The sequence below is a fragment of the Sipha flava genome, unplaced genomic scaffold (genome assembly GCF_003268045.1).
Source record: "Sipha flava isolate LNK unplaced genomic scaffold, YSA_version1 108_pilon_pilon, whole genome shotgun sequence".
In the NCBI taxonomy this organism is placed as follows: domain Eukaryota; kingdom Metazoa; phylum Arthropoda; class Insecta; order Hemiptera; family Aphididae; genus Sipha; species Sipha flava.
The window spans coordinates 605984-628337 of record NW_020271725.1 but is presented as its reverse complement, the minus strand read 5'-3'; the positions used below and the strand labels follow the sequence as shown (position 1 = coordinate 628337).

Here is a 22354-nt window from a genome sequence, read left to right as displayed (position 1 = left end):
TGCGTCTACAAACTTAAAAAAATCGTGAAAAACATGATACTCAATTCTAAAATTACTTTTTATGTAAAATTTCTTTTAAAGTTGAATTCTTCCTACATTTGATCATTAATTATCATGTTAATGCTTATACAGACAATATGGAATCAACTTTTTATTTTTTCCATTTCAAATTTCATATATTTATCATAAATTTGAATCTCGTAAATTATCTCGTATATTCTTAACACATTGCATAAATCTAAGGTTCAAAATGGCTACATAGTGTTGTATTATTCGTTTATTAAGTATGAATGGTAAAAAGTGGTTTTATTACATTTAATATGTATAATGACACCATAAATAATATTTCACTCGGGATAGTAGTTTAGCAGTATACTGATTCAGAATTTTTTATACGTAACTCATCTTATTAAATGCTTTTCTGACTTTGGAATGTTAGAAAATTCGTCAAAGATATACACGAAAATAGGGATGAGGGACTAAGGCCCCTGAATATTTAATTAGTATTGAGCATTGAAGCACTAATTTCGTTTATGGTCACGTACTATGTTTCATAGATAATCTGGTTTAAACTTTGTTTGCCAAATACGTATAGTTCAAGTATTTTAATGTTATCGAATTTTGAAATAATATAGGTGATTATAAAATTGTGTTTTAAAACGGTGAATGATCTACTATTATAGCAGATTATTTAAAATATTAAATGTAGTAAGCTAATGACAACTTCGGTGGATTACGCAATGCCCTCATAATATTATATCATATAAATACGAGTATATTATAACTTTGTAATTTGGGTTATTCGAAATCACACAATAATAATTATTTTTTTGTACTCGTTAGTTATTTTAATGATTTACATGATTTCAGTTCTACAATGTAAATTTGCTGTTGTGATGTAATATAAATATATATATATATATATATATATCCGTATAAATACTAAACGAATTGTTTTACTTCATTAAACTCATTTTTTATCCAATACAAAATGATTTATAATGAGTATTCGGAAGAAAAAAAATTTACGCCAAGTCAAATTGAATTCTTTAAATACAGTATATTTTTTAACTAAAACACTCGGTAGGAACTTTTTAATAGATTTTAATTTTAAAACTTTTAGTATTTATTTTTCGTATTTTATAATTACATAATGCTATTTAGAATGTTTTTTATAAGAAATTATAAATTTTTAATTAAAAATACAGTCCCGTTGTATTATTATATGATTTACATTATGATACTTGACGTAATATAGTATTTATGATTTTACTATACGGTACACGTGTAGATAGCCTGGGAGGAGATATAAAACGGTGTAGCTATATTTAATATACATTATCTAATTAAAAAAAAAAAATCTATCGTTTAAATAAACTACAAGTTTAATACGTTTTAAAAATACAATTAAATTTTTTATTCGCTACTTTGTGAAACTAAATGTATTGTGAGTATTAAATGTCCTTTTTTATTTTAAAAATTAATTTTATTAATTTCAGGAGAGTTTAAAAATAATTTTAATATATTATAACAAAATACGACGTGGATAAAAAAGAAAATAAATAAAGAAGTAATAGTTGATCAATATATAAAACAATGAACGCATGCGATAAAAAATATTTATATAGATTATGAAATTAGAAAACCATATGATTTAAAATATACAGTGGTTATAACGGAATAATCATATGGAAAAGTACAAATTTTAAACGTACGATTTACACAGTGAAAAAAATTTACATTTTCTGTGAATTTTTAATGATATACTAATAATAATATTTGGTAAACTATTATTTTGATTCAAAATCAAGCAAAGGGATTATAATCCCGGGATCCATACCGCCTTAGGTTATTTTAATAACAAAGCACTTGTTGTGAATAAAGTAAACAGAGAAAAAAGGAAATCTCAGAATCTTAAATAAAAAAAATACACGATCACGAGAGGAATATCATGTATCTAGTTATTGTATTAAAAAATACACTTTTTTTTTAATACAATATATAATATTATATTTTAATATAAATTGAATATCGATGTATATACAACATATCGTACCATAACAATAAATGTAGTCAATGTAAAGAGGAAAGTACGAGTTTTATTCTATCATATTATGTGTACGTCTATAGAATAAAAGTCGTAATTATATATATGTACATTATACGTATATAATAAATGGAAAATAAGAAGAAAATAAATGTTACGCTACGATACATAAACGTATGTGTATTTATTGTACATGCGCGCGTACACACTTTTCGTGGTCGTCAGAACGATTGGTTTTTTTTTTTTTATGTTCTCGTTCGCGTTTATTTCTTATCCTTATACTCCGCAGTATCTGCATCACGCGGATGTGCACGTTTTACAAAAAATCGTGAACCGAATCCGGTATCACATCGAGATTGGAAAGTATACCAGGTATAATCCGAACGGAAGTCGCGGGAGTTCGAGTGCCGCCGGGGACACGGAGAAACGATAGATTTATATTATCTGTCAGCGATGGCGATGGTCACCGACGAAGGACGCGAGCAAGAACTACGGATCACCTCCGGCGGATAATCAACTGGACGCGGTAGCGGTTTTAACGGCGGCGGCGGCCCTGTTGTTGGCGTGATGTCTGAACCCGTTGTACATCTGAGGCGTGACCGGACTGCCGAAAGGGTCGCGCCTCGCACTCACGTCACCGAAGGCCGGAGTGTCCGGGCGTACCGACAAACCGCCGCCGAAGCCGTCCAACCGCATCCGCAGGCCGCTGCCGAAGCTGTCGCGTCGCGCTCTTGCCTCGGCTGCTGCGCTGATGCTGCTGTCGTCGTCGTCGCCGGCGCTCCGGATGTTCGGCAACGATAGACGGCCGCCAATGGCACTCCGCCCGCCTTCGTCCTCGACACTGCCGTCGCTGATGTAGTCCGCGCGTCCGTCGCCGACCCGGACGCCACGCGATATGTCAAACGCTTGCCGGCTGACGATGGACGCTAGTGTCGACGCCGCCGAGTTGAGTCCTTCGTTGAACGAGTAAACCGCCGCCGGTTCGTGGACGGGCATCCTGCGACGAAACGGAAAACATGAGCAACCGTCATCACCACCAATAACCTTTTCGACTACCGACGACCGGGATCGGACTCGAGGGGGATTGAGTGCGCTGCGGCCCCGGCTACCCATTAGTTTTGTGATCGTTTAACGTTAGTCGCCCACGACGAATGTGTTTCAATCATAACATGTAATATAAGTAGCGAGAAGAATATTTTTAACGTTGTTCAACATTTTAATAACCGACTTATTGTGTTGTTCCGTTTTTTTGGCCCTTGATTTGCCTTCAAAACCCTGTGCCCTTTCCCTTATACATTACTTTGTATCGCTTTCTATAATTGAAACACTAATGACGAAGGCCGGACGAATCGATAGCGATTTGTATGCGTTCGCATTAGTATGCACTTAAAATGTTCATATAGTATAAGACTAAAATTCGACCTAAAAAGGGAAAGAGAATGGAATTTTATTTCGTATTAGACTAGATTAATATACGGGTTTTTGGGAAACGCTATTCGTTTGAAACTCGTATATTGAAGGACATTAAATTTGTGTTGTATTTAAGTGTTTTATTATACATACACTTTATTGTATGCTATATAACACAACTAGCTCTAGTGCACATTCACTATATCATGACACATAATAATATAACACAACAGAATAAAAAGAGTGGTGGGAAAAGGTCTTTTTCGGCTGATGCGAAGAGCTTTCAAAACTTTTTACGGATATTCTTTTGGCTCTTTTTCTTTTTTTTAATAGAAATCGAAAACGCATTAATCCGCACGCGATAGTAATAATAATGTTTTTTTTTCACCGCGGACCGGGTTACTTTTATCGGATAAATAACCCCGGATGACCTTGAGAAAAATGAAATAAAACATAAATTTTGTACTAACACGTTAAAACGATAAATAATACATTCAAGTTAAGTGTTGGAGGAAGAATAAAAAATCCTTTGCGAGAAAATGCGTCGCACGGAAGTAGTTCAGTATTATAAAATGTTTTGAAATATTTGCAACTTTTATTAATATTTGTTGTTCCACCAATGCGTTTAAAACATCATTAGTAATTTATGTATACAATCATTTTTAAGTCAGCGATACACACACGATCATTAAACGGTGCTTGAATAGATTAGGAAGTGTTATTGCAATCATTGTACACGTATATTAATAATAAAAAAAAAATAATAATTTAAAAATAATCGCGTACCTTGTTATTATTTTACAAAACACGTTGTTTCAATTATGTTTTGTATTGAATTCGATGTAGTCTTATACACGTAGGCAAAACTATGGGAGCAGAAAAGGGTCTTTAGCGCCCCAGAGTTAAAACTGAGCAACACATCTCTTTTTTCATTTTTTAGGTCAATTTATAATAATTATAATGAAATACCGTTAATTTTATTTTCAGAAATTTCAGTATCCCCAATATTTGGGATCTAGTTGCGCCTATACTTATACGCATGTGAGGAATACGTAAAAATATTAAATTGAACTACTTTCGTATAAAATAATAAACTAATCTAAATGTGACGGGCGATTATTCAAGCGACTAACTGTTCAAAACAGTTTAATCCACATTAAAACAAGCTACTATGTTTAACGGAATCATTTGCTCAGTAATCCTGGCAATATGTACGAGTAGTATTGTAGCGGATCAAAACAGAGGATAAACTTTTTTCATTTATTTTATTACGCGGTAAAATCTGTTGTACCTATTTGTTTCTTTTGTACGCATTTCATTCGTCATTTTCTCCACATAATATACCGACACAATAATTCTAAGACCTTGTTTTTTTCATTCGTGGTATCAGTTTAACAACGTACTAGAATTGATTTTGTAGGGAATAGTATTATTAAATTCGAATCATTTGCTTGGGTTTATATTTTATAATCAAACGGAAAATACTATATTTTAGATTTTGAATGAAACTATTAATTTATAGATTTTACCGTAATATGTAATTTTTTTGTGTCCGTCTAAATAATATCGAATAGAAAATTCGTAGCATTTTGAATTAAATATATGAATACTTTGATTAAACCGTATTATGTTTTCTAAAAAGATTAATTATAATGAGTTTTTTTATTTTTTTATTTTTATATTCACCCACCATCTGGAAATACAAGAAACCATAAGGACTTGATACATAAGTTGAATACTATAATAACTATTAAATTTTCATAAAAATAATTGTAACTATTATTAAATTAGTTAAATAAAACTAAAACATTTAAATATAAATTATTTTTTCTGTAAATGTTGCCTTAACAAACTTTATTACGAAATTATTAGATAATTACACTAATATATTAATGTAGTAATAGTAATAACATAGTTACTGATTCACTCGTTCACTAATAATTGTGAAGTGATTTCAACCTTACAAAAACCATTCACCTATATCAGTCACCTTTTTTTGTCTCTCACCTGACTCTTGTATAGCTACTTTTTTGTTCTTTGTTTTCAAATAATTTGCTGTCTACAATTTTTGACGATCATTAACGAATTCTTTAGTAGTTCAATTATATGCAAGGTGTTACAAACCGCAACGTATATCTATACGCGGACTGAATAATGATGGATTACGATATTTATAGTATCATTTCGTACGCAGGATTTAAGTTTTACGGTTTATCATCTATTGACGAACGCAGATTACACAAAGAAATTAAAAGTATAATATCAGCCGCATGGCTCGATAAACACAGGGCCATGGACGTGACTAGATTACATCCGCAACGGCAGAATATTAAGCAACTTGTCATAAAAAAATATTTTTAGTTTTTTATGGGTTTTTCCTTTTGCCAATTTAATTCATTAAACCAGCAGGCGTTGTACTTAATTTAAATATTTCGTTGAGATAGTTTATCATTAAACTTAAAATGCATCGTTAATAGTAATCACAAAATTCACAGAGTTAAATATTTTTGGTATTTTTGGGCATTATTGATCGTTGGATGTAAACAAAATACACATTTGTACCATTTGGCCATAACCGAACGTAGTTTAACATGTGAAAGATCGTGGGTTTAATTTATAGAGACATTTAAATTATTTATTCGAACTACTCTTTTGAAGGTAGCATATTAATCCTTTTCTGCTTCCACCATAGTTATCCCTATATATTTTATCTGCATAACTTTTAGAAAATGTTATGTGAATGTAAGAATGAAGGAAATATGCCAGAGCTGAACGTAGAAACTCGAATCCCATTTTGCCAAAGAATTTTACCGACATCATTGTCAATTATTATTATGCAACAATATTATAGTAGGTTATAAAAAAATATCGTAAAATGTATCATCATTCATAGAAAATAAAAATTAGTTGTAACAGGAATTTACATTTCCCTTTGGTTAGACCTATTTATGTTAATTATTTATTATTAAATCTCATTGAAATTCAACTAAAAATACAACCAATCCATTACTATACCACGTTTCGTGTTCAACATTTGTTTTGGCTGTAAATGGAATTAATAATGTTCATGTTTGAAGTGCCACTATTTTACTTATGTATGTTTAAAAATTTATTGTGGTTCAGCCCCATAATTTGAGTCTGATGCCAATTTCCTTAAGTACGTTATATATTTTAGAAACGTTATTTATTAGTCAAGATATATTTTATACGTAAATATTATAGGCATCTATATTATAATGTGTACATACTTAATACTCAGAAATTATCTGAAAATCCATTTATTTATTTTTCAAATATTTAACAATATATGTTGCATGCGCTCGATATGAACTTTATATTTAAATAAATCATAGCTCCATTTTTAGTTTCTGTTATTGGCTCTCTTTTAAAAGTATACAAACGTGTATATATATATACTCGTATATATATCATTTTTATAATCTATTGAAAATACATGAAATATTTTTACGGAGATAGAAGTTAGGGATAATGGCATCAGCCCATACGTTTTAACTAAACATGACATGTCCGTCCTGTCATGGGTTGTGATTTGCAGTGCGATAGGCAACATGTCAATACAACGGCTATTCGTTATTTGCTGTTTATTGACGGGTATCATAATAGTTTTATAAGGATTTTATTATGTAGCTACATTTATTACTTTATTTTTGTTTTAGTCATACAGTGTGGGTTATATCATACGACTAAACAGTAGTATAACAATAAGATTTGTGTGTTAACTTTCGTCAAAAGTGGAGTAATAATGTTTTTCGTCTTTTTACTTCACTACTAATAATGTGGCTACAGCCAAAGATCTCTCTCTTTCTCTCTGTTAATAATTCATTTTTGAAGCTTAGTAATGTTTAATAAAATTAACATTTCAAACAATGGTATCACACATGAGTTTCACAATGTATGTAGTATCCTTTAAAGCCATTATACTTGGTTTTATTGAAAACTTGTCTACTTTAGTTTTAGAAAGTTTATAAAGTTTATAAGACTAATTAAATGAGGCGGGTAAAATTTTGAAGTTTTCAACGGAAACTTATTAATTGGGATCCCAGTAGGAATTCTAGTTGATATGTTAATTTTACATAAAACAGATTTGTCAATAATTTAGTTATTGTACTTCTTCAAATATTTTATAATATCGCTATTTAGTTGTTCGTTATTGTTATGGTATATTTTTAGTACTATATTTTCGCATTGGAAAATCTATAACAGTATAGTTATTTTAAATAAATGATTTCAATGACGATCTATGCATAATACATTTATTCACTTATTTGTATACCTTGTAGCAGAAGTTGGTTTTGAAGGTGCTTTACTGTTCGATAACGTTTTTCCTCGGTTATTGAGAGAACCCATGAAATTACTAATACTGAAAAAAAAGTGTCCATTCAAGGTGCGTCTATAAAAAATGTAAATTTAAAACATCATACTTCTTTCCGATCCCTTTTTTGTCTATTTCTCTTTGGTAGTTCATCGGCAAATTTCTTTTTTCTCTTCCATTTGTATTATTTTCCTGCAATTTAGAGCAAAGGATTTATTTTGTTTTATTGTAATATGCTCCTTGAAGATTGATACCATCTTTTTTTCTGCAAACATTTACCTAATATACATTATAAGATATTTTATAAACTCCATGATAGTTTAATGATTTATAATATGTTTAGTAAAAATAATTTTTTCCTGTGTATAATTCCTTTGTTCATAATACGATTTACACTAAATTTAAACTATAAGTATAAAACTTAAGTTAAACTTAATATTTGAATGAATTATGTCTTACATTTTTTAACTCTGAATTATTATAATTTACTTTGACTTTAGTATTACATTTAAAATACGAAAAATAAAAAGTTTATAATACCTAGTAATAAGCTTAAATTTTCCAGTAAAAACGAATAAAAGTATCTCATTTAATTATAGGGTGTCGGATAATATAATTTTTATGAACAATTACAATAATCAAATTACTAATGAAAATATAATATTGAAAGTTAAATATCCTTTGTCAATATTAAGGTATATAAAAGACTTTTTAAAATGTTTTTAATAGTATTAAATTAATTTTATTATATTACCAGCAAAGTCGATGATCTCTGTGAATCTACGTAATGCTTTTATTTAATTATAGGCATTTCGTAAAATTTAAATTAAATGTTCTAAAAAATTACAATTAACTAAAAAATAAAAAAAATAAAATAGTATTTTAGAGGCGTTTAAATTATATTAGCGATTACTTAAGAAACATATTATCTATCAAAGAGCTATGCAATACCTAATAAATGATCTAAATGTAGCATTTTCCATATGAAATGAAAAAAAAAAACATTTTTTTCGATCGGGTACCAAAGCAAAATTTGCAGACGTTGAAAAAATGTGTTAATTTAACGTCAATGCGCCTGTAGTCAAAAAAACTTTCTGCAAATTCACCTAAGTTCTAAGATAATATGTTACATTATGTTACAGCACTAAGGATAATTGCGCCAAAGGTCTTTCTATTGACGGTAAAAGGCCGAAGTATATCTGACGTACGTAGAAATTGAAACGGAGGAATAAAAATACAATTGTGTATTGAACCGTAACTTTGCGTACACTTTTTAACTGCACTAAGTATAATACAAGTACGTATACCTAATTTATTCGATATAAATATTCTGTTTCGTCTTTATAAGTATATATTATGAAAAATATTTACATAGCAATTGAATGATCTGTAACTGCTTCAGCTACAACAATAAAATTGAGTCAGTAAAAAATAAATATTAACGTTTTTCTTAAACTGCTCACTTCGACTTATTTATTAAATTTTGTTTAAAAGATATATAACGATATAATATTAATTACTCAATAATGATTTTCTTATCAAGTCAATTTTATGTTTTTCATTGATACGGATTCTCGATTGAAGTATTCAAAATAATACCCATACCGTGCTTGAAGGAAAATAGTAAACATAGCACTTATAATATGGAAGTATGCAAACTGCACTTAACACGTGCAAAGTCTAAATTATTATTATTTTTATCATAGAATCAAGTATAGTAGCATCGCGATAATTCGAAAGACGTAGTGATCCGAATGGCTTCAAGTGTACATCGTCACTGTTATATACTGATGTAGATTAATTAAATAATAATCTTAACGATTATTACGACTGCATATCACACATGTGTGTCGTTAAGACTTTATACATCGATAACGATTGTTAGTCACGTGTCATACTTTATAGTGATCGTTAGTTTATAGTGATTTCATTTTTGTCGAAAGTAGTTCACAAAAATGAATCAACATAAGCATGTTACGTTAAAACTTCAAATCATCTGTACTGCCTGTATGTACCTAGGTTAGAAAATGCGTGGGTGACAAATATTTTATTTTTTAATTGGTTCAACGGTGAATTTATTTCTAATGTTCATCGTCATCTTTCATGACGAATCTTTCATCTTTTTCATCTTTCATTCATCTTTCATTTCGAATATTCATCGATCCATTTTTCTATGTAGGCTATAAGTAATAAAAGTACTATTCTTAAATAAATTCCCAGATCATTCGTCCACTGAAGAACTTCGCAGTGAAGATGGTAAAATGTTTGTGATGTTTTTACCACCAAATACAACTGCTATTATTCAACCAATGGAACAAAATATTATCCAAAATATTAAATTTAATTGCCAAAAAAGATTAATTTCGAACAATGTTGTGGGCAAAAAAAAAAAAAAAAGAACCGACTTTGGGGCAGATTTAAAAAAAATTAATCTTAAAGATGTCGTTTTTAATTTGGCTAATTGTTGGTTAAGGGTCTCGACGTATCAGATTAAAATGTCATAAAAACACCTAATTTCACACCTAACTATTGACAATGAAACATCTAAAATTCAGGACAACAGTGTTACTCTTAACCAATTTTTAACTAAATTAGCTCCAGGTAAAACTATCACTGAAATTGAGATTCAACAGTGGGAATCAGGTGGTTAGGATGAATATATACAGTATCAAACAATGTTAGCCAATGGAGACATGGTGCATGCTGTTACAAGAGAAGATTTTCGAAGAAGATGACTTTTGCCTGCTTCAAAAATATTAGCTTTAGAAGCCATGAAAGCATTGAACTCTCAAATTGGCAGAAGATAATGAGATAAAATGTGATGAAATAATGTTACTCAAACGTATACGAGATATAGCACTCGAGCAAAATGCAGAACCAAGTATCCAAAAAAAAAGAAATTACTGATCTCAATAATAAATGAGTATGTTTATAAATTAATATACTTATAATAAAATTAATTAATTTAAAAAAATAATAATAAATTATTATAATTATTGTACTCAAATTTTGCACAGTTTAATAAAAAAAAAAGTAAATAAATAAAAAAATAAAATTAAGTTTAAATTGCAAGATAATTTTGTAACAAAATCATTGATAATATGAAAAAATTAACCTTCCCCCAATTTCCTTTGGATTACTGCGACGCTACTGTATTTGAAATTTATAACAACATTTTTTCAAAGACTTATTTAATAAAATGAATAGATTCTGAATGAATGAGCAAAATGTATTGATTTTATAATTATTTGATTTTTTTTTTGTGTGTAATCAATTTTCGTTGTGGAAAGACTATTTAAAAAGTTTAACAGTCATTTATAAATAAAAAATCTGTTACCAATGATTCTTTAATAAATTATTTCTTAATTTTTAAGTAGCTTACAAGAAAAATAGTAATAAATATCATAAAATGTTAAAAGAAAATAATAAATGACGTTCTGAATCATGGGAAATTTGTATTGGATTCTTATCCGTAAGGAAATTATTTGTTTTATCTTAAACATTTTCAATAAGTTTTAGGAAAGAAAATTTTGGACTGTGCAGTATATGCATTTGATAATTTATGATTTGGATGGTATTGACATTTCTATACACATGGCATCCTCAGGGGAACGAATGGGACTGTCATAGTCCCCCATGGACTTTTTTTCTTATAAATGTTTGTTATTTATTATTTATGTTACGATTAGTGTCTGAAGGACGGTTAATATTAAGATTAGGTGGCTAATCTTAAGTTTAGTAAATGCTTTTGGCTAATGTCAAAATTTCGGACTTCAGCCACCAAAAACAAATGGATAATCTTAACATTAGCCAATAAAACCAACATTATCCAACCGTTATCGGCTAATGACTAAATAACATTAGCCATAAGTAAATTAAAAATTTAAAACTATTTACAATAATAATACAATATTTTGAAAATTTAATTTTTAATGAATACTGATATATTAGGTAATTGTATAGAGGTTAGCCATGCACGTGGTAAGTAAAATATTTTTAATAATAAAAATATTCTACATAGTTGTGTGCATTTTGATATTATTTTAAAATTGATATTGATTTCAAAATGCATATGCATGCAATTGCATATAATATTGTCTGCTCGATAGAGTCAGTCCGTAATAATCTACCGCAATTACCGCAATTACCGACTCAAGTTTATAGGAAGTTAAGATACTAGTTTGAAGTAATTTGTAGGTATATCTTGTTTTTAAGCCTAGGAGTTACTAAGTTAAAAGTTAAGTTAAATTAACTTATTTCATTACTAATAAATTAACTTAACTTATTAACTTAACTCATTTTCTTACAAATTAACATGAAATTAACATATTATTTTTTCGCATATCCCAATTAAATGAATTTTGATTTTCAAGATCAGAAAAATATTTTTGTAAAATATCGCATTCGATAATAAGTTCATGGAATTTAAAAAAATATGAAAATAAAAATGTCGAAGAATTTTTAGATGAGACCATAATATATATATATCTCGGTATTAACTATTGATAGGGGTCCCATCGTTCTCGGGAAAAGTATTCAATATTCTCAGACTATTGAGTAAAAATAGTCATGCCATGAATTACATTACCATTGTCATGAAAAGTGGCCGTAAATCTATATAATATAAATAGGTACATATTATCATTGACTAAATAATTCTTATTAATGATTGTACTCTATTATTATTAAAATTATTCCATAATCTATAATATTATTAAATAAGATTGATATTATTAAATATTATTAAATAAGAAAAGAAATGAAAGAATTTTTTATGACAAACTGTTTAATTATTTGTATGTTAAATATTGGTGGAAAAAGTTCGAAATTTAGATATTAGCCAAACGCAATGGCTAAACTTGTGATTAGCCGGCTAAACTTCAGTTTAGCCATTCTCCTAATACTAGCCGTCACATTTATATCACACTAGAAAAATACATAAATGTGTATACATGTATGAACTCACCCTATCCATTTTATAAAAGTGTCCATGGACGTCACTGCAATTATATCATATTTATAATAATGTGTAGTTTGTAATTTTTAGGCTTTCTTCTTGTTATCTTTACCAAGAAGCAAGTTTTATTTTAATTTTAATATTTTATAGATGAGACCTAACTTTTCAATAACTACATACATTTTTATGACGTCGTTTTTTTGATTTTATTTTATTTAAAATTTTATATTTTTAGTTCGGCTAAAATTATATTAAAGAGGTATTAATATATTTTTCTCATAATACTAGAAGGGACAAAAAAAATTGACCGTTACAAATAGGTGACCATATATTAGAGGTGACTATTAACGAAAGTTGTACCGTATTTAAAATTGTGTTTAAAGATATATTTATTAAAAATCACGATTATTAAATCATGATTATGATTATGAGATTGAGATTACTTTTACAAAAACAACATGTTCCACAAATTTTGAATTTATTGAATACAGTTTTTTCAATCGTGTAATCATAATTTATTGTTAATACATTGGTTTATTGTTAATACATTGGTAGTTACGAAAAAATCATTAATTATAACATATTGTCAAAAATAATTTTTAATTGTAGTTTTATCAATGCATAAACGTTAATGATTTTTATTTCTTTTTATCTACTTCTATAAATGTAGTAATAAAGAGCATAAAGATTTGTGAAAATCTGTTATAATGACTAAAATATATTAAAATGTAATATAGTATATGGGTAAATCTAAATTAAATGTGTTTAAACTGGAAGAAGGGCAAATACAGAAGGGAAAAAATTACTACAGCATTTATCATAAATGATAAAAAGTTGATGAAAAAGAAAAATACGAACAAAATAGTACTATCTGTATACTAATTGTTATTTTTAGTGGTTGTAAAACTTTATTTGAAAAAAAATTTCAAAACATTTAAAGTATTTTATTTTAATGTATAAAAGTATGGTATAATATGCATCCATAACTTTATGATATAATCATAAAAATTGTAATAGTTAATGGTATAATAACCCTGAGTTATAATTATCGCAAATTATATTGCGAAACATTTTTAGTTGTCAAATGTTGTTTGCGGCACTTGATAATGTCAGATACTGTGCGTGAAAAATATAACAGAATAAAACTCGTGTGCTGGTAAGAATGTAGCTGCTGGCCACATTTTTTATGAAAAAGGTAACGACGAAGATTAATGATTTACAACTAAAGTTTATACTATTGTTAATCAAGTGTTTAGCGTTCAAATGTATAAATGTAGTCGCTCGTTAATAAATCAAACGTGTAAATTATGTAATAATTTAAAAATCGCAATGGGTTATTTAATTGAGTAAATTTTATTTGGATTTCAAGTATTGTTGTACTTTAGAAGTGTAATAGGAATTCGTAGGTCATCATTTTATACAAAACCTTTAATGTTATCTAATATTAGTTATAGAATATAGGTAACTAATTGTATATTATAAATAATATTCTAATATAGTTATAGAATAGTACCTTATTTCATAATAGGTTTTTCATACACAAATAATAATGGATGTTTAAAATCATAAATTATCAGAAAAAAGGCCTAAGATTCTAGGGTATGGACAAAATATTGATTAACGCAATTACCATCCACTCGTGAATGTTCACTGGATGAATCGTAGGAATATGTACAAGGTCTGGCAGCTGAATCTTAATAAATTTGACGTTTCAAATATATACATAGAATATAATCGAAGACATATTTTTATGAAAATCAACTTATTTCATATTCACTTACAGCTTAACGTAAATAATATTAGTGGATTTATGGTTTTATATTAATATTGCTTGACATGAAAAGTTCGAGTAACTTAATTTGGTAAACATATGCTCATTTGTCGTCTGACAATATTAATAATAAAATAAAAACATTTACAAGGCAATTATTCATACGAGTATAATATTTTATTACAATGAACAGTGTTTTAAAATATTAGCTATAAGTGTAAAACTGCCCTCTGAATAAGTCCGAACGTCTGATAAAATATTACATTGTGTATTTCATAAAGTGTATCTAAATAGTTACATTAGAAACCACACGAAAGTGGTCTTGGATTAAAGTTTAACAATGGAAACATTTTATTACTTAGTGTAGATGCGTATTGGAATATATAAATGTAAAAGTTATTTATTTTGAAAATCATAATGATATATTGTATTGCTATTCGAGTTTCTTAAGTTTTATTGTATCAAGCAATAACTCTTTGAATTTTGTTTAGTAGGTATAAAAAAAATTACAAATTTCCGCTTGGTACGGAATTACAACTTATTATTAGGTACTCATTATGTTATTTAACATTATATGGATAACAATTGTATTCGCTGTAAAAAATATTAAATATTTTATTGAAAACCAATTATTACAATAATTCACAAATAATATTTTATGGGTCTAAAAACAAATAGTAATTTTAACAAACAAATGCCATGATATGATATTAGGTGTGCAACTAAGTTCTCTGATATGACATGATAGACTAAAAAACTATAATTTAATACTTATTAAAAAATGCCTATTTACGTATGAAATATTGTAATATGGGGTTTATTATAATATGCACTTATCTAAATGTATGTAATGTTTCCATACATTTTAATTAAATCTTATTGAAAAAGTATTATTTTTGAATTCACCTACTTTGACATTTAACGACCAGTTTATTTAATATATCTTATTGCATTAAATGTAATGTTTTACTTAAATGCATTGATTTAATTATTATAAAAAATATAAGTACATTTAAAGATTATTAAATTAATTGCGTTCAAATGATTTCAGGTAACTTTTATTTTGTGGTAGTTGTGGTGACTTTTTTTCTGTTATTTTTATTTTTTATTATCATTTTATTATTGTTTGTAAAATAGATTTTGTTATGATTTTATCTAGAACTTATAATTTATACTTTATTATTTCTCTCTTTTTTATTTACTAATGTAAATGATGAGTTTTTTTTTGTTTTTGAGACACAATTATATTGGTTTGTCTATTCCATATAAGTTTCAGAAATCATATGTATATAAATTTCATAAAATATTATTGTATATAAAACTTTTATCTAGATTTTTTTGTAACTTTTACAACTTTTGAATTTAACGAAAGTAATAAATAACAAATTAAAACAGTTATTAGAAATTAAAAACAGGTATTAATGTATTTTTTATTTTATTTCAATTTGATATTAACATTGAAATGATTACTGGGCCTCACTGAGAAAAACTCGTAGGTAGGCCCAATATTTATGGTAGGGTGTTGTTTCCGATAACGTTATTTTAATTAAAAAAATAATAATAATAATAAAAATAAGAATTGGTTTTCAATAGCATCACGAATAAATTTAAACTATGTTTTTAATAAAAAGTTTTTCAAATTAATTAAATACTATAATATATTAATATATTATATTATAAAGTTTTTGGTTAGTTTGTGTAAATATCTCAAAATGTTGTAATCTTATTGATCTTAAGTTTGCTTTCATTGCATGATTAATATAAACATTCGAGTTACAATGGTAAAAGTTATTACTGAACAATAATGGATGGAACAGTACTTTAAGAAAAAGTTGCATAGTTATAGAATTGATAATTATTTTGTTAATATCAAGTACTTAGGTAAAAATAATATTCACTGCTCATACAGTAATATCAAGAGTTTTTATGATATTTATTTTTAGCACTCACGATTTTCTATGTGACTAATTATTAATGGACAATTGAGCACTTCATATAAAAAATTTAAATACCGAAAGTCGACTTACATTATTGGTATTTGAAAATTATACGTTTAAGTGTCTGATAGTTTTAGATTCTTGTTGACTGTTAGTCGTTTATATATATATGTATGTTTCACGGAAGTTTTGTTTATAACAATATCCCAGAAGTTTTTAATTTGTCAATTCGTAATGGTAATGGTAATTTAACACAAAAAATCGTTTCATTTTCCAAGGGTCACTATGACATGACGCAAGTTTAAAAAACGCGACTGAGATTGCAGAAGTACAAAACATCGAAGCTGCCATTTGCACTAGTTACCTCAGTTGTGTAACCGCAACAGAGATAAACTAAAATGTTGACCTGACGATGACAGTTTCCCCAATAGAACTCATTCCGGAATCAACCATTATGTTCGTGTTATATATGATCGAATGCCGCGTTATTATATTGTTCATGACAATGCAGTTTGGACTCATTTCATTCTGTATCGTTGCAGTCGCGTAATAAATACACTTTTACCGTTGTTTGTATGATTTTTCACTGACACTATGTGTGAGATCGAACACGATGAATAGCCATTGCTTAATATGTCTTATCAAATTTGTCAACAACTACTTTTTGCTGAATTAACGATTTAATTGTGAGTTCTATACTTATGTTAACTCCGGAGGATATAAAGAAAAGAAAATATTATTTAACGCAGTTTCTAACAGTCATAGTTTATCATAGTTCTAGGTATTATCTTATCTAAATATATATGTTGTAATATTTATCCGACGTGAAGTTGTTCAAACCAAATAAATACGCGTGGTTGGTGGAAACAGTCTAAACGTTTATGCTCTGCTGGGCCCGATTGACGAATTCCAATTACACAAAGAGACTTTAGAGATTTGATCCAGGAAAAATACGTTAGATCGTAAAATGTTTTGGTTTGGGTACAAACGAACATGACCTTATTCCTAAACCATTCCTAACTGAATATATATATATATATATATATATATGTATATATATTTAAACTTAATATAATATGTTCTGCGGAAAATATCAATTGGACATAAAGATCCGTTCATAATAATATATATTTGACTGTAAAAAGTAATTTCGATTTATTCAAGAGTATCTTTATGCATAACACGAGCAACCTGTGGACATCGGAATTAAACGTACGACCGTACAATAGTATTAGTATTGCTAAATATATTTTCCACACCAGTGGGAACCACTTGTTTTTCATTGTAATAGTAATCGGTAAAAGGAAACAACTTCTATATTCTATACGTTGGTCAGTAATATACGTAACAGAATATCCCTTATGTATTATAAATGTACTATTTAGTTACAACGGTTATTTTGCATGTTATCTGTTTATTGTTCATAAGATGGTGTTGGAATAATTTTTTTTCTTTTTGTACGTAATAAAGATATTATGTACTTGTTTATGTTTTTTTTTTTTTTTTTATAATTACACCAAGATTTAATATTTAAAATACTTAATAATTATTATCAATATTAAATATTTCAAGTAAAAATTTTTTATGTAGTAATTAATGAGTAGCTAGTTCAAAATAAAAAGCAGAATGATATAATGTTTCAAAGGATTTTCATTTTCAAATTTATGTGCACGTATTGATTTTCAGAGAATTTAGAATTGGGAAGAAACATTTTTTTTTTTTTTTTAGAAACATTGTTGGTTAGGATCTTTTTTATAATAAATTTATAGAAATTAATACAATTTTACTTTATCATTTTTTTTTTTTATATTTTTAATCCATTGAGTTTTTAAAGTAATAAATTGAGTACTCATATAGGTATTGAAAATAATAAATAAACTTATAGCTTTTCAATATTGTAAGATCAAACGTTTATTTTAACTCATATCTCGTATACCCAAGAGATGCTGTAAAGTAATATAAGCTTTAACCTTTGATATATATTCCCATTTAAAAATCATATAAATCATAAATCTTGTACTACGTATCTACAATAACAATAAAATAAATACACGCAGATATAGTTTAAAAATAACAATTGAAGGGAAAACCAACTATACTTCGTAGTATATAATACGGTATCAATGATATTTTAAATGTAGAATATATATATATATTTATTTTTTTAATATATTTATTTATATTTTTAATATTTGTCCATAAATACTTGGGACATTTTAATTTTTACTTAAGCTTGATGACGATTCCAAAGTATAAAAGTACGGTTAAAACATTTTAGTTGATGTTATATTACGAGTATGTTATTATTTCAATAAATATTTTATTATTTTTTAATATTATTTATTTTCTGCGTAAAGCTTTAAATATAAAATATTAATATAGTTAACTACAGAGTAAAGTACTGAAAATAAATTCATTCAAATAGTGACAGTTATTTTGTTGGAATGTTGTATTAAATAAAAACGTTAAAATCTGATAAAATTTACCATTTGGTCATTTATTGTTCCCAGCGAACTAGTCGTACTCGTTGAATTCGTTTCCCCTTTATCTGCATATTGGCCACGTGCTGGAATTATCGGAGACCTGATACATGCCCTGAAATATTTTTATTTTAAAGTTGAAGTAACACAGTGAGTAGCTGTTTTGCACACCATTGAAGCCGTGAATTGTGATAAAAATTTGCGTGTATGTTGTTAGGATATTACATAAAATCTAAATTTGATCTTTCAAAACAATTTTATTTTTTATGCTTTTCAGGGTTCGAGAATAATCGTTTGTGTATCACGGTTATTGATTTCGTTCTAACTACGCAAGTTAGATAATTTACGATAAACGTTTAGTGCGTATATTTTTGTCACATTAATTATTTAATAATAACTAAAAGTAATTAATATAAATAATAAAGAAAATTAATAAATAAAACTCTGTCATAGAGGATCCAATAACTTACTTGGATAGCTTGGATCTCCTCTGATATTTATCATATTAATCATAATAATATTATATTCCATTTTCTCATTATGTATATAGTCTAGATTTTATATTTTATTAAAAAAACAAAGAAAAAAGTAAATATATTTTGATTGTTAATCGTTGAAATTAAAAAACAAAAAATATGAGATTTAGCAGTTAACATTTAGAGATTTATTTTATTGTTATGTAACGTTTTGTTCATTAATTATTTTAAGAATACAAAAACAAATAGTTTATGGATAAATAAAGCTGTTGACAATATTATTTATGTCTACTTCCTTTTATTTTAATACTTGCACATATTACAGTATTTTATTATATTAAAATGAAAAGTGTCAAACATAATTTCCTATTGATATTAGAAAATGTGTTCAATATTTCATCTGGTATAATGTTATTGGCTAAAGATATTTTTAATTTACAACAATATGAAACATGGACATGATTAAGTGACTGTATTTGGTACTAAAATATTCAAATTATTGCTTTGTAAAATAATTATATTGCATGGTAGTTAAACTGTCGACATTATATGATTAGAAGTTTCATTTTCCTCCTACTTACTGAGGTTATCATACAGATTTATATAGTTAGGTAACGTAATCGCCCTCTGATTTATGGAACAATTTTCACAAAAAAAAGCTTGTTATTTCTACGCTATGCATTTTGAATGCCGTTATAGACTAATTCACTTAACAAATACCCATCTCTCTTACTTCCATATACTTTCATATTTCATATGAAATATGAAGAGCTAGTATTGAATACCTAGTATCTTTGATTATAGAATAGTCTATTCTATTATCAATGCTATTATTTAAGTCAAAATATATTAAGGATTTGCATAATTTTTATAATTGTAAAATGTGTTATATTTTTACCTTGATCCCCCACAAAAAAAAAAAAAAAATCCTGTGTGTGCCACTGATGTAACTAATAAATGTTAACCACTATTCGTTACCACTTTTTAAATTCTGAGTTAGATATAGTATATCTAACATCAATATTCTTCAAATATAGCTGTGTCCGTTTTCGAAATAATTTCATTACCTTTCTATAGAAATTTAATTTCGATTTCGTTTTTGATCAAAAACTCAATCGTTTATTATTCACTTACCAAGAGTCCAAGATATGGCCTGAATAAGTTAAAAACAAAGACATTAGTTCAATAAAGCTGTGCTAAAGAAACAGAAGAAAAAACAACATACTCGTGGTGAAGATATAACAGTTACAAAAATTAATCAAGCAAGAGACACGCACACAACGTTTTATTGTCACGAAACAAAAAGAAGAGAAAAAAAATAGAAACAAAACCATAAAATCGGTTATTTTTTTTTTTTTTGAGTATTTACGAGTTGACGTCTTCGAGTTTCTTCAGTAATCGTTCGTTTTCCCGGCACACAATTTCGTGGTCCCTCTGTAATAGGTCCCTGGAGTTAAACAGCTCGGCGTTTTCTCTGCGCAAAGCCTCGTTTTCATTCGCGTAATGTTTAACCAGATCCACGAGCTCCTTGGGGTCCATTTGTATTAACCGATCCATGTCCATGTTAGGTGGCATTTTTACATCTATATGAGATTTAATAAAAGTAGCGGTCAGATCGGGTTTTTTTTTACTGTTTAGCTTAACTATTATTGTTATTAGTATTTATATAATCTGGCATTATACTAATCGATTTTTCAAATATTGTTAACGACTGTGAAATTGAAAACGATAGATTTTTAATTACGACACTCAAAAAAAGAAAAAAAATGACCGCTTCAAAACTATCTGGTGAAAAATTAGTTAATCAAAAAAATAAAAAGTTTTGAAAAAAAAATTCATTGATTGTGGGATTAACGTCGAATATTGTATAATTTTCCTATTAATGTGAATGATATATTTGGCGTTATGATTTACAAAGAATACAATATAAGTGAAACTTAAAAGGTGATTTTGACAACAGTGTTTTATACGCAAAAAGATGCAATGTCCAACTAAAAACAACATCTAAAATCGTAAACATTGTACATATGTAATAATAATAATAGTAATAAGAAGAAATTGAAGTAAGATGTTAAATATAAATATATTTGCATTTAATTTATTTAATGGGCGAAAAATATAGTACTTGTCAAAAATATTTTTTTCCGTTTTTTATTAACAGTTAAAGCTTACACTTGTGTATTTTATCTAAATTTCTTTCATTTTTAACTTTATTTGGAAAATGTTGTTTGAGATACGATATTAATAATATCAGAAAATAAGTTTTAGTATTTTATGTGATTAGATAATTAGTTAATCTTAGAATCGTAGAACTTTAAATGTCTTCAAGTGCAAATGATTTATGAAATTTTAAATTAAAAATGATGAAATTAATTTATTTTAACCATAGTGGACTTAACTTTAGATTTAGATCATCGTTACGTAATTTCTCAAAAACCCGTCTAATGATAATATAAGTAATTCCGTATTTGGTAGATATTTCCGAAAAAATAATTTTTACATTCGTTAAATACAAAATATGTTATATAATAGGTATCACACATAGCACTTACTCGTTATACTGGCCGATGATGTTTTGTTAATATCCAGTGCATTCCGCAAATGATCGTTTTCATTCTGCAAGGCCTCCACTTCTCGTCGCAAGCTGACGATCAATGCCTCTCGAGGATCCTGTAATGCACGTGAAGAGGGTAGTTTATAATGACAACCATTGAATACTTGATAATCATTGTAGTATACTCAAATTCTTTTTTTTTTTTTTTTTTTAATACAATTTTTTTTACATTACTGATGTATTTCGAAATAATAATTTGATGTCATTAAGTATTTGTTTAGTGCTTAAAGTATGACAAGTACTATACATTTTTCGAATACTGTGTATATGCATGTAAGCATGTGAAAATGATCTCAACGTACCAGCGGGAAAGAAGATAAATTTATTTT

General features: G+C 27.4%; 1 protein-coding gene across 2 annotated transcripts in view; it reads right to left on the bottom strand.

The window, feature by feature from the left end:
- Nucleotides 1–2046: 2046 nt before the first annotated feature.
- Nucleotides 2047–22354, bottom strand: part of LOC112686804 (kinesin-like protein KIF12) — a 36470-nt gene continuing 16162 nt past the window's right edge. For both annotated transcript variants that reach the window (XM_025559247.1, XM_025559256.1), the window contains 6 exons: nucleotides 21964–22081; nucleotides 20781–20994; nucleotides 18942–19050; nucleotides 7900–7982; nucleotides 7752–7838; nucleotides 2047–3044 (listed from right to left, as the gene is read on the bottom strand). In XM_025559247.1, coding sequence (XP_025415032.1) covers nucleotides 2561–3044; nucleotides 7752–7838; nucleotides 7900–7982; nucleotides 18942–19050; nucleotides 20781–20994; nucleotides 21964–22081 — 1095 coding nt within the window. In that variant the 3' untranslated portion in view covers nucleotides 2047–2560. The remainder of the gene's footprint in view (nucleotides 3045–7751; nucleotides 7839–7899; nucleotides 7983–18941; nucleotides 19051–20780; nucleotides 20995–21963; nucleotides 22082–22354) is intronic.